At 43.8% G+C, this 13242-nt stretch overlaps 1 protein-coding gene across 4 annotated transcripts in view; it reads right to left on the bottom strand.

Moving 5' to 3' along the window:
- UBE2J1 (ubiquitin conjugating enzyme E2 J1) overlaps nucleotides 1-13197 on the bottom strand; it is a 44403-nt gene extending 31206 nt beyond the window's left edge. Inside the window, exon 1 of one of the 4 annotated variants that reach the window (XM_032989933.2) lies at nucleotides 13112-13197. Coding sequence is in view for 2 of the 4 variants with exons in the window: in XM_042803580.1 (XP_042659514.1) it covers nucleotides 1562-1592 (31 nt within the window). In the remaining 2 variants the exon portion in view is untranslated. Of the gene's footprint in view, nucleotides 1-1361; nucleotides 1412-1561; nucleotides 2750-13111 lie in introns of those variants that run through there. The other 3 variants (XM_042803580.1, XM_042803581.1, XM_042803582.1) reach the window with 3 other exon arrangements.
- Nucleotides 13198-13242: the final 45 nt, after the last annotated feature.

The raw sequence follows: 13242 nt of genomic DNA, 5'->3' as shown, positions 1-13242 counted from the left end.
TCATTTTGCTATGGAACAGCGCAGATGCTGAAAATCAGTTCCAGTAAAGGTAATTTTCTCTTGAAAACAAGGGGGACTGGTAACAACAGAGGGGAAGAACATTTCTAAACTAAACCACAAATAATTGCCCTCTCCACCCAGATCCCAGAAGCACGTCATGCAGCACACCACCACTATTTCCAATGACGTGGCAAACCATAACTAGTGAGCATGTTTGTGTGGCCTTGTAAATTCACACATGTGTCATATCCAGCACATCTTCCTAAAACAAAAACAAGCAAACAAAAAAAAAACCAAAACCAAACAAAAATCTTCCTTCCTGATGTGTTAAACTGTAACAAGTACATCACTTGCTTTGTGATCCTTCTTCTCTTTCAGTTATGCAACTTGGGTGTGAGTGCAAGGGACAGAATTTAGCAATACATAAATCATCCATGTGAAGCATGTTTTGTAAATAAGCCTGTCATTTACATTTGTAAGGTAGAAGTCATCATAATATTCAATTTCTCCCCATCTCTCATGCTGGTAATAAGACAGTATGATTAAAGAATAAAGCCACTATTCATCATAATAATAGGAAGCTGACAGTACCTACTTCCCCAAAACATTTTTGGGGAAATCAGGGGCAGGACAGTGACTGACACACAAACCCAACTGGCCCCTACAACTTGTGGAAAACGTTTTGCTTCAGCAGCGACAGGCCTCCCAGTATGCCAGCGGCTCCCAGGAGGTGAAGCCCAGCACAGCCGCACGGGAGGGACCTGTCCTGTCCTCAGTTTCCCTTCCTAGGAAGCAAAACCTCCCCCTCAAGACATCTCCCGCATCTCTGGAGGCATCCCTCCCACTTCAAGGATTCACAAGAAAGTCTAGACATGAACTTTAACACGGAATCCCATAAGCAAACACACACACACACGCATGTAAATACAGTGTGTAGAGCGACACTTCTGTAAAACAAACTTACGCCACACAGACCAAGCTCTTGCTGGCCATCTGTCCCCTCACACACACCTACTTGGAAAGGAGGGGATAGGCAGGGGAACAGGGCATAGCCACCTGACAAAAAGTTCAAAGGTATGCTTCCACGAACCAGCAGAACAGCGTGGGCGCACCCCCCCCCCCCCCACACACACACACACAGCCCCGCACCAGGGTGTTTTGAGGGGAATTACAGCTCAGAGGAAGCTTCCAACGCCCTCGCACCGGCAAGCAAAGGCGACCCAGCCGGCCGCCGCCCGAACGCCGCCACCCACACCCGCGGGCACCGCCGCGGCGCAGGGCCCCCCTCCCTCCCTCCCTCCCTCCCTCCCTCCCACCTCTGGCCGCTACACCTGTCCCGCCGCGCCCCGGGAGCCGATTACCGGCAGCGGCCTCCGAGCCCTCCGCGAACTGCGGCAGCCCCGGGGCGGGCAACACCCTCCCGCCCGCCGTGAAAGGCAGCGGCCTGGGCAGCCTGCACGGAGCGGCCGCGCCCGCCCCCCCACCCCGGCCCTGCCGCTCCCTCGCCCGGCCGCGGCCCGCAGGCGAGGCCGGCGCCCGCCGGGCCTGCCGCGCCGCCTACCCGGGCTCTTCAGGTTGTACCGGGCCTCCATGGCAGCTCCCTCCCTCCCTCCCTCCGCAGCGTCTCCGGCAGCGGGGGCCGGAGGAGGAGGAGAAAGGCCGGGCCCGGCCCAGCCCGCCCCGGGAAACTCCCCTGACGTGGCAGCGGCGGCCGCGCCGTGACCGCAGAGGGAGGCACCTGCCGCCCCGGGCCCGGCCCCGCGGCCTGCCCCTCGGCAGCGCCGGGCCGTGCCACGCAAGTTAAAAGTTCGCGAGCGGCCCGCCTTTCGCCGTGGCGGTGCGGGAGGAGCAGCCGCGGGTCCCCGGCAGCGCTGGGGGGGGGGCAGGCCTCGCAGCAGGACCGCGATGCAGGCGGGGCGGGATGTGGTGCTGCCGTGGTGGCTGCACTAGCCAACATGTCCGTCGTCGTCCACGCCACCCCCGGCCTCCACGTCCCCGTCTCGTTTTTTGCCGTGGACGGCAGAGGTGGTGGGGTGAGGTGCCCCAACGCCTCATAGCACAGTTGGACCTGTTGGAAAGCGGGGGGGGGGCTTAGAAACGGGGCTCCCTGGGCCCTGCGCACCCACCGACACCCCACGCAAAAGATCTAACCACGCTGTAAGACTTAGCAGCGTCTTTGTTGTTTTTCAGGGTCGTGAGAGACTGGGCAGGAATTACCAGCAAGAGGTTGATGTGATGGGGAGATCACCTTCCCCATGCCGCAATGCCAGAGGAATATTTGCATCTACAACTTGGGTTTCTCTGCCGCCTGGCTACAGCCATAGTACACTTGGCATAGCACTTTTAAGAATTTATAGCTAACGAAGTACAGAAACTGGTCATAATCTCAGCAATCTCCTTTAATTCTACAAGCTGTAAATAAGAACCATGCCTGAGCTTTTATGTGCTTGTCTTCAACAGGATAAGCTTGACACTCTTGTCTCTAGCTCATTAATTGTCCTTAATTTCATCTATGCTATTTTTGTATTCTTCTTAATCATATTTTTTTAAAAAAATAATGTTTTGATGTCCTAGTTCTCTTTTCCTCTTTCCTTCTTTGATTGAACAGCAAGGGAAAACATTTGTAAGCAAAAGCAGTTGAGTAGGTATATTTTTTTTACCTCCTAACATCAGAATTGCAAAACAAGGCGTTACTCTTCCCTTTCCTGTTCTGTTGCACAGTGATGTTGTAGTAACAGCAAAAAAATAAATGAACTTTACTCCACCTTAACAAGTAACTGAATTTTCAAAGGGGCAAAGTGAGCTTCCTTTTTACAGGACAAAGCACTATGAATAATGTAAAGCATAAATAATGTATATAGCAGAAGAGAAGGGATGGGGTCAGGCCTTGGGGTTACCTCTTACACTAAAAGCACCCCAGGGTACATTTAATGGCCAGCAACTCTTGATGACATCTCAGCATTTCTGGCTAACAATGGCTGATCTGACCGCTCGAGGTGGTGAGCTGCCGGCACTGGGTGTCATGTTTACAAACTATTTTGGTCATTCTTAGCAGGTATGTCCCATCTTTCCTTGTTTGCCAGAGCCATCTTGCTGTCTGTCAGCAGGGCTCTGGGACCATCTGTGACTAAATCCTGCCCTTCCCTTAAGTGGGAGGGCAGTTTTTTGCATTTGGAAATCTGCATTTCCATCTAAAAAGTTCTGGGATCTATTTTGATGAAAGGTAATTTTAAAATGGTGTTATAATGTGAATAATAGCATGAATTGAGAAGTGATGTTGTTATGATCAAGTTAAGAGTTAATGAGTTCAGCTCTCCCTTCTGGGCTCTGGCCTTTGACCCTGGCAGCACTTACAATGTCATTTTATATAGTTCAAGGAGGAAGCACCTGCAGTTAATGTGAAACTTGGGCTTTTAGCTAAAAAAAGAAATACACAGTCCCTGTAACTTCATGACAGCTAAGCACTACTGAAAATAGGCAGAATAGACTTAAATTGTAAGTAACAAGTTCAGTGATAGGGCATACAGATTTTTCCCATTTAAGTAAGCTACGCTGTGGCCTGGCTGGGTGCTAGAGTAATCGCCATGTGAAATTGCGCAGAGCGAGCAGTACAAGACCGCTTTCATTTTAAGCTGTTATTAGTTGAAAGTCAGAGCTGCGGGAGGTGAACGCTGCCAGATGAAACCACGGATTCCTGTGAGATAGTGTACAGGTAGGAATCTGGGGATTCATTCCCAGCCCGCGTGTCAGCAGCTGCTGAGGGCAGACGCGGAGCGGGCGCTGCAGAGCTCTTGCACAGTGTTGTCTGTCCAAAGCAGTAAGCCTCCTCTTCCTGCCTCAGGTCAAAAATGGCCTTTGGATTTGTGTTTGCATCTGCCTTTTGTTTAGACTTTTGCATGCAGAAGCCATTTTGTGCTAGAACTTGAGGGGTTTTAAAACCAAACACCAAATATAGTAGCAAAATTGCAGTCAAATCCTACATACTGGCAGCACTTCATGTAGCTTGTGTATCCTGTCATATGATCTAACTTGGTGAAAAAATAAACATGCTCAGCTGAAGCATATAGAAACTGAAAGTTTCCCTGAACACTGCTGCAACAAAGATTTTGTTATTTAATACCACACTGAATCCTTGCAGAAAGATTTTGTACAGCTTCACCAAATTGGTGATATGTGGATGGCAAGAATCATCAATTTTGACAACTCAAAATATTAAAAATTGTGTGGCTTCAGCACATGTTTTACACTGAATTAAGACTTTAGTTTGACAAAAAAAAATCACTATTTTTTTTTTAATTTCTAGTTTCCAGTAAGATGGTTTTGCTCATGTTTCTATGTGCTTTTCTGCAGTTGTGATATACTGGGATTTTTTTTTTCTTCTGGATGAAAACAGAGACTCTGATACAGCCACCTAGCTTCAGAGCAAAGGAGCATACAGACCACTCCATTGCAAAAAATATTACAAAATGAATGACAATCACAAGGTTTGATAAAATGTGTAATTCCTCAATTGCAGCCATTTCTACTGTGAGAGAAAGGTCAAATCAGAGTTAATGGATGGGCAGAATTCTGCTGGACAATTGCAGATGATGGATATACATTTCTAAGCTGATTAACAGAAGCTCACTATATAGCTAAAGGAGAGAACCAGGAGCTTTTACAGCAGAGTTCATCTTGCCAGGAATAGATGTTAGCTGTAGATCTGACAAAGCATGCTCTAAAAGTTTCTCAATTTCTCCATTAGCTGCAAAGGGGGATTAGGCTAAATCATCTGTGTTCTAGAGCATCCTAGTTTGGTATTTTCATATGTATATATAGCTGCATCTGATATATCTGGCTCTCTTTATCTGATACAAATGTGTAATGCATCTCCCCTCAGTTTAGAAGAATTACAAACGTTTCAGTTGGTAGAGCCTTGTATTTTTAACAGTAAGACCCTTGATAAACTGACTTGAAAGGTCCAAGAGGGGAACTCAGCAGGTCGGAATGGGAATCACAGAGTTCAGCATGCAGAGTTTGGGGGGGACGGACACCAAGAAGCCTCCAGCAGGAGCTCCTGAAAAGGGAGTTACTCCTGAAACTTCCCCCTTCTCTTGGAGGCAGGACACGTGGGTGACACAGGGGTTCAGGTTTTGCACTTGGGCCTGATGCATCAGTGTATATTCTTGCAGATCTCAGGGAATTAAGCTAGAAAATGTGACACTGAACTATTAATTATTTCTCTATGTAAAGTACATTTCAACAGTGTATACTATACGTTCAGGGATTATCTAAAGTGAATTCAGAGTGGAGTTTGTATGCTTTGTAGGCTGTCTCATAAACTCAGCTACAAATCATCTCTTCTAGAGAAGGTTTGAGATCACAAAAGCTTATGAAAATACAAAAGTTCTTTGTACAAAGCACTCACACCCTGCTTTCACCAATTCACAAAATGTAGAGCAGTTTGCTTCATTTATAATGCTACCCTTTCAATACAGACAGTTGGCTGAAGAATTAAACTATAATGGAATTAAGGAAACTAGTGGGAACAGATATGACTCACTTGGAAGAGGAATCATTATTGTGCTTATTGGTGACTAATACAGTCTCAGCTTTTAAAATCCTTTATGTGAATTCAGACGTGGTAAATCTGGATTCAACAAGTGCACCTCCTCCTCACCAATAAAAACAAGCATGGCATTGTGTAACCAATGCCCTGTAGCAATGGCACAGATGCATGGTGCTTCTCAGGAAAGCAATTACAGTCTTTTCTTCAAGCTTAGTTCTAAGGCAACCTTCTGACAAAATGAGAAGCTTTGCCAGCTGACTTTCAATTAGTGTTATTTCAGAAATGGAAGAAAGAGAATGAGGGAAGAAGTTAACAGATTGCTGTAACTGCCCAAGCAAGCAAGTGCCCAATCTGGACCATCAGCGAAGAGTTTGTGGAACATCTTGCAGTAGTCCACACTATGTGAAGTAAAAATAAAGGTACACATTTTTAACCTTTTTTTTTTTTTCCCCTGAAGAATGGGAAGAGTCATGCCAGTCATAGTTCAGATGGTTTCCTGGTTCAGAAGAAACATGAAAAGGCAGAAGTCAAAGCTGAAGCTGCTGGCCGAATGACAGCTGTTGGTGACTCTAGACTTCCCTGATCTAGTTACTCTATCTTTAGCAACTACAGATACTGGCAGAAATTTTCTCTGGTGCATATTCTTGACCATGCAAATTGCAGAGGGCGCTAGATAGTCGAGAGTAGTTGTGACCTACGCCAATTTAAAATTAGTGCCACTATGTAGGGAGAAAATACTGGGCATAGCCTTTGACTCATGCAGCCAGTTTTTCATTTCAGGGCTTTAGGCCCCAGATTTTCTTTTTGTCACTTTTTGTTAGTTGGTCCCCCATGTCCCTTCACTTTAACTTACTCCCATAAGCTTCCTTCTGCGCAGGGAGCATTTGTTTTCACAACTACATGGCAGCCAGAGGGAAGTCAGTCACAATTATGCCTGCTGGACTGCCAACAAGAAGTCTTTCCACCCCATCCATTCCAAGAATGTTACTCATGACTCTAATGTGAACTTGTATTTACCTGCTTGTGTACAGCTGCTTGCATACAGCTCCTACTGACTCAGCAATGGGAATAAAAGATTTACAAGCAGGCTCTTAATTTAAAGCTCCTCAAAAAGTGTTTTACAATCAGTGTAAGGATGATTAAAGCTTACTGTGTCATTAACCAAGATATATTGAGTTATCAGTCATCTCTGTTAGCGCCCTATAGATATCTGGGACATCCAGTTTCTCCAATGGTTAGTGGAAATCAAGGGCTTGATTCAATTACACACATATAAGCATCTGATGCCATATGAGGTATCCTAAGGTATGCCAGACATCCATATGGGACAGAAAAGTACAGTATGGCATACTAGTGCCATTCTGAATGGAGCAGTAGCTGAAGGCCAGGTGGAGTGCCTAGAGCACCTTCAACGACACGAGGGACCCATGGGGGCAACTGGACTAAACCCCTAATCACAACAGTCAACAGAGCCCAGAGCATATGGCTCTGTTGACCAAACATGTCTACCCTCTGGCATATCGCATTGCTCTCAGGGCCCCAGCTGACCTTATCAACCCAATCTCCACCGCCTGCTAGCAAGTCACCTCCCTCTGCAGTTTCAGCTGCTCGGACCCCACAGCCCGGCCCCGGCAGGGCCCATCCCCGTGGCCTTGGTTCATCACGCGCAGGGGATCGCTGCTCTGTGAGAAAGGGCTGCACAGCAGAGCCAGGCAAGGTAAGGCAGAACCAGAGGTGGAGGTAGGGTTGTCGAGACGAGGTCCAGGAGAAAAATACTGAAGAGGTATGAAATGCCAGAAGGGAAAAGCAGAGAGTTGGAATATGGCAGTTTGGTGACACTGGCCAGCGAAGGCTCATCTGGTGTCTTGCAGGGGGAGGTAAGCAGGTTAATGCTTAGTCTAGTAGTTTTCTAGTCATAACTACCTGTATTAACCAATACATTATTACTTTATACTCTTAAATTGTGTGTATATGTTTGCAGGTGGGTTTTTTTTTTTTGCAGATGGTGGAAGGTGGCTAAGCAAAGTGACTCATGGAGTGCAGACTGGCAGGGGATGCAGGCTGCAGATGAATTCTGTTATTCTGAAAGAAGACTAACAGAAGCTGAAAACAATTGTGCAGTCTGGTGGTGTAACTATTCAAATTAGAGATTTATAGCTTGGGTTTTATGGGGACCATTATTGGTAGCAATATAAGAAGGGGAAAGAAGGGAATGAACTTCTCCCATCCTGAGGAACTTTTAAGATGCCCTCAGTTCATGGGAATGGGAAGCTTTCATGGGAGAGGGTGCACTGAGAAAAGCAGGAAAGGCACTTGTCAAGAGAACAATTCAAGACAACAATTTGTAATCTGTCAAGGAGACACTACATTTAAAGCCAATACTCAAGTTTCTGCCTAATGGTTTTTATGAGGAATTGCAGAACTGCTGCTTTATAGATAGAAAAAGGTAAAATTGAAATATGAAATTGCTGAAGGAACAGGACTGAAAACAGTGCTGAGCAAGGGGAACAGGACTGGTAGGAGTGAGCTGATTCGTGTGCCTCTGCTGCAGAGCCTGCATTCAGCACTTAGGTGTGAGACCAGACAGCGTGATGAATGGCATACTGGCAGTCAAAAGAAGTTTGAGCAGCTGTAAAGGGAGTATTGAAAGAGAAGCAATTTGTGGATCAAACAATTTGTGGATCAGACCATTTGGCTCATCAGAGGATGATTCAGACTCTGAAAAGGGCAGTGCAGAAAAGCAGAGTATGGTTCCACCTCTCAGTGCAGGGTTTAGAGAGAAAGATGTTGGCCCCTGGGGCCTTTTGATTTGGCTCAATCCTTTTGATTTGGCTCTGCTGGATTTCCCGGAAGGCACACCCCTCTGCTCTCTGTATACTGCTTTGCAAAAGGAGTTGAAACAGGTTATGTTTCCCACAGCTCAGATGACTCTGCTTGTTACCAAAGCAGTCCCCAAAATTGATGTGGATGTGCATGAGCAGCAGGAAAATACAGTCAATAGTTGACTTCAATCAATAGTTGACTTAACCTCAGAACAAGTAGGAATTGTATCACAGGTGCCAGGCCCCCTTGCATGACACCACAAAGTGGATGGTGGGGCTTCCAGAAACCCCAGGAGTGCTGGTTAAAGATTTTAGCTTTAGTGTTAGGACATCCACCACTCTATCCAATCAGGCAGTTTTATCAGCAGCTGCAGAAGAGAACTCACAGCAGTGGGTGTGAAGGACTCTGAAAACATTACTGGCTCCCACACTGATGGGTGGTTGTTTTATCTGGAATAACAGAAAGCTGAGGATTTATGATGCACTAGGTATAAGACTGGGGTTCTCGGGTTTTGTGTGGGAAGGAGCAAGGAGGCAGCCTAATTAGGAGGACCAAGAACATAAACTTGCATTGATGAATGGATCGGTACTGGCTGAGTGGACACCCACCCGACAGAAAAAAAACACCTACATGCAAACATGAGCTCATCTGGGTCAGAAACTTGCAGTGCTGATGAGAAAGTGAGTTAGGACTCTAGCATTCTGTGATGCTAGCACTCTCAGGTAATTGGCATGCTGGCTACGACTTATACCCCTTTCCACTGAGAAGCTGAGGTTCCTTTTGGACATAGGCTGTCTGCTCTCCCTGCACGGAGCAGAGGCTCCAGAAGATTGCTGCTCTTTTCCTTTAGAAATCCATTTCCAATTTCTAACATGAACGTGTTCATGCCTGGTTTATACTTGTATTTGTACTGGCACTACCCTTTCATTCAGTAGAGTCCAGAATGGCTTTTAGTTTGCACTGAGTGGAGATTAAAACCTATACGAAGGGTAAATCCTGCTATAATAGCAAAGGCAGCTCTGACACTGTCCTGCAAGTCACTGCCATGGCACTACTGCGTGGGCCTTTGAGGACCACACAGTGCCCCTGGACTCACCCAGACCACCTCACCGTGGTTCAATGTACACGTGTGCATCTTGTTGTGATAAACACATTGTCTTTTCTTGGCCTGTATTTTGAGAAAGAAGGCAGCTTGGAATACACTATGAAGTGTTCTGGCCTACACACTAGGCCACTGTATATTTTTTTTTATGTCTCTCACATCTGCACTTATCTATGAGGTGTTTAATACCAACCCTCCCCAATTTAGGCCACGTTTAGTTGTTAGTTTATTGGGTGTGGGTTGGGTTTTTTTGGTGTTTTTTTTTTTGTTTGTTTGTTTGTTTTTTTTTTTTTAAAGGACATCAGTGTTTTTTTCCTCTACTTCTGGTGCTCAGCAATTCTGAAATAAATAATCCTTCTTTCTCATAGCAGCTCCCAGTATTATTACGAAAAATATTCAGTAGAGTATCTCCTCTGACTAGTCTCCTAAAAAACCTTTTACCTTGTCAAAAATATGTTTAGTCCAAAAGACATTGTGACAGTCTGCTACACTGATAATTTTTTTCCTGGACATATTTATCTATATGAATCTTTTCTTTTAAAATATGTTCTGGCGCTAATTAAGAAGTGTTCAAAATCTGACTGCTAGCATTAACTGTAACTTGAATATGAACATGTGTTTGTATGGTGTGCATACATATCAAGATTACATAAATATGTTGTAGCTTTTTAAGGATGTTAGTAGCATGTAATGGATTTTACACAATTTAGATATTTTTGTACTCAATATTTTTTCAGTAGCTTTTTGTTCAAAACTAGCTTGTAGCTCATAATGCTTATAAGCCAAAGACAATAGGCTGGCAGGAACCAAGGAGACTGGGTATCAGACCTGTTTATGACAAAACATATATACAGATAGTAAAATGGGAAAGGTGATGGGAAAGGTAACGCAGAAGATATCAGGGAGAAAAAAGAAACAGTCTGTTAAGAGTTTTTTTTTAAATCTAGCCATTTGAAGATATATGCATGAGCTAATATGCAAATATGAACACAGTGGGAAATTAAGTGGGATGTCAACCATATGCCACTGTATCAGAGGAGCCCAAAAGAATTTCCTGACCAAGCTTATTTCTCATTTTCCACACAGCTGAAATGGGTGAAGTTGATGTGTTTGTCTATAATTAAGTAAATTCACATGTGGCTATCAATAAATATTTAGAATCTGAATAAGAAACGTTGGTGTTAATGATCTGATTTTCCTGTCAAACAGGACAGAGATAAAGCTGTAGCAAAAAAAATCACTATGTAATAATGTCATGCACATCATTCAGTACAAAATTTAAAAACCCACGATGTTCAATTTGAGAGAAAAGTATTCTGCAATGACTATTGCAAATGATAGGGACAGTAAATATGTCATTAAAACAAACAGTTGCCACCGTATATGATGACCTGTTTAGGGTTGTTTTCTTTAGTTCTTCAACTTAATCTGATGAAGCATATAAAAAGTTTATAGGTTCTTTAAAATTTCTCTTATAAATTGCTGCAGTACTTTCACAGAATGAACTCCCTTAGTATAAAACTTCATTACAGGAGTACAATTTCACATGCAAGAAACCCCAGAATTTTTGTTTTAATGAGGAAAAAAAAGTTCCATCACAAAACACGAGATCTCAAATGATGCATCTGAATTATGCTTTATCAGAGTAGTTTGCTCCTGTCGATTATACTTCCATGCTAATGCACAGCACATCTGTAACCACTGAATTTTAGAAAGACATTCCAGCACTGTAAATAGCCACGACACAGTGCATGCTCAAGGATGCACTTTAACTCTTCAAAGAATCCGTTAAGTACTCTGGGGTGCTGCCTACTGAATTACTTACAGAGATGTCCTCAACTACAACAAGTTGTTGGAAACAATGTTTTACAGTTATTCAGCTCCTGACTTTAAAGTGTCTATAGGATACTAAATTGGTTTGGACTTATTCTAAAACAGTGTTTTAAAGAGACATGGCTAGTTCAGTAATGGTCCCTACTATGTCTAGGCAACTCTTATGGTATCTAAAAATGGTGACTCACAGACCATGTTTTTTGGAAATACTGCACTATTGGGGAAGTGATTACTTCTTGCACAGTTTCCAATTTTAAAACAAGGTATTTCAGTGCTGCCTTGTCAGAACTGGCTCTTGCAGCTTATGGGGTATTTCATCCCTTTGAAATAAAAATTAGAATCTCAATAAAATTTAAAAGAAAAAGCAAGAGATTTAAAAGAATATGTTCTTTAAAAAAACCTCAACCTTGCATGCCTCACTCAGCGCTGAATCACTTTAGCTAGAACATGAAAATCTGAGGTACTAATTAGAAAATGATTTCTCAAAAGTGGAACATGAGAGTCATCACCTGCATTTTTAACATTCTTTCAAGTTATAATTAAACATATTTGAAACCTAAGTAATCTGATAAAAATTACGCTTACTTTGATAACATCCATTTAGAAATTTTATACATTAGCTAAAGGCACCTCCACTAAATTATGCAAGATAGTCTACGACAAATTCTGGAGGAGACTACCAAGAGCTAACTTCATTGTCTTATAGAAGTTGATCGTCTCTAAATACAAGGGTATGTACGACTACATAGAGCTCAGGCCAAATATCTGGAAACTACATTCTTTGGTTATGATTCATACCATAGCCAGTGTGATGAGATACTTTATTTAATAATAATAATAAAAAAAAAGTGTCTGGTCCAGCCTGGTAGGTGTTCCTTGTCCCACATAATCACCTATACCTGAAGGAGTGAAGGGAGAAGGACGGAGACTGTGACCCAATGGCGGGTCTCAACCAAATGAAAGACAAATGTGTGGCCAGAAATTATGGCAGCCCTTCAATAAAAGTCCTGTGGACTGGAAAGCTGTCAAAAGGTGGTTGTTACCTGCCATCGCTTTGGTGAACTCTGAAGACAGCTTTGTGTTACTTTGAGGGGATGGTCAGAAGAGCTGCCCTCACTTAAGATGACAGGTGGCGACAGTAACGAAAGGAATTTGAATTCTCTCTATTTTTGAAGCATTCTGCTTTGATTACAGCTGCTGTCATTATCCTTCACACTTGCACCAAGACCATTACTTGTCTCTTTTCTCAGTATTTCTCACCTTCCTGAACACCTAGAACTGCATTATTTATCAACTGAGTCTTGAAGGAGCTGAGCTCCATCTACTGACTAGCACTTTATTCTAAAAATTCCATATATATTCAATAGACTCCTGACAAAAATGCCAATTTGTTCCAAAACGGTAAGTCAGATGCATCAGGCAGCAGTAAAGGGCTTGGAAAACAGTGGTCTCCCTTTTGGCAGATGTTTGTGTAGAGCACGTTGGCATTCACGCCAACTGGCTCTCCCAGCTTGCATATTCAGTATAGTACTAGAGATTCAAGATGTGTCAATATATAACATACAGAAACTGCATTTGCATTCAAACCACTACTGAATTTATACTTGTGTACCACAGGCTAAAACCCTTCTTGTTAAACACAAGCCAGCAAACACTGGGGGCTCTTAACTCACTGACAGACATGCAGCATTATGCCTTACATTGGCCAAGAGAAAACTTTCAAATTCCATCTTCCTGTCTGTCTCCAGAGTTATCTCAGCTAGGTACAGGTTAGTTACGAACGAGTGAAGGACAGCTCCCCTTACCTGTTTCTGGTGTATGGCAAGCTGTCTCCCATTCAGGTCAAGCTCTTCCCATGCCCAAGAGCTGCTGACAACATCACTGGACCGCTCATGCAAGTGGTTTGCGGTGGGACTGGCAAAAAAAAAAGAGTTGC

Source organism: Tyto alba, unplaced genomic scaffold (genome assembly GCF_018691265.1).
Source record: "Tyto alba isolate M040663 unplaced genomic scaffold, T.alba_DEE_v4.0 Super-Scaffold_40, whole genome shotgun sequence".
In the NCBI taxonomy this organism is placed as follows: Eukaryota; Metazoa; Chordata; class Aves; order Strigiformes; family Tytonidae; genus Tyto; species Tyto alba.
Note: the sequence above shows the minus strand (reverse complement) of the source record. Positions and strands in the feature narration are given on the sequence as shown.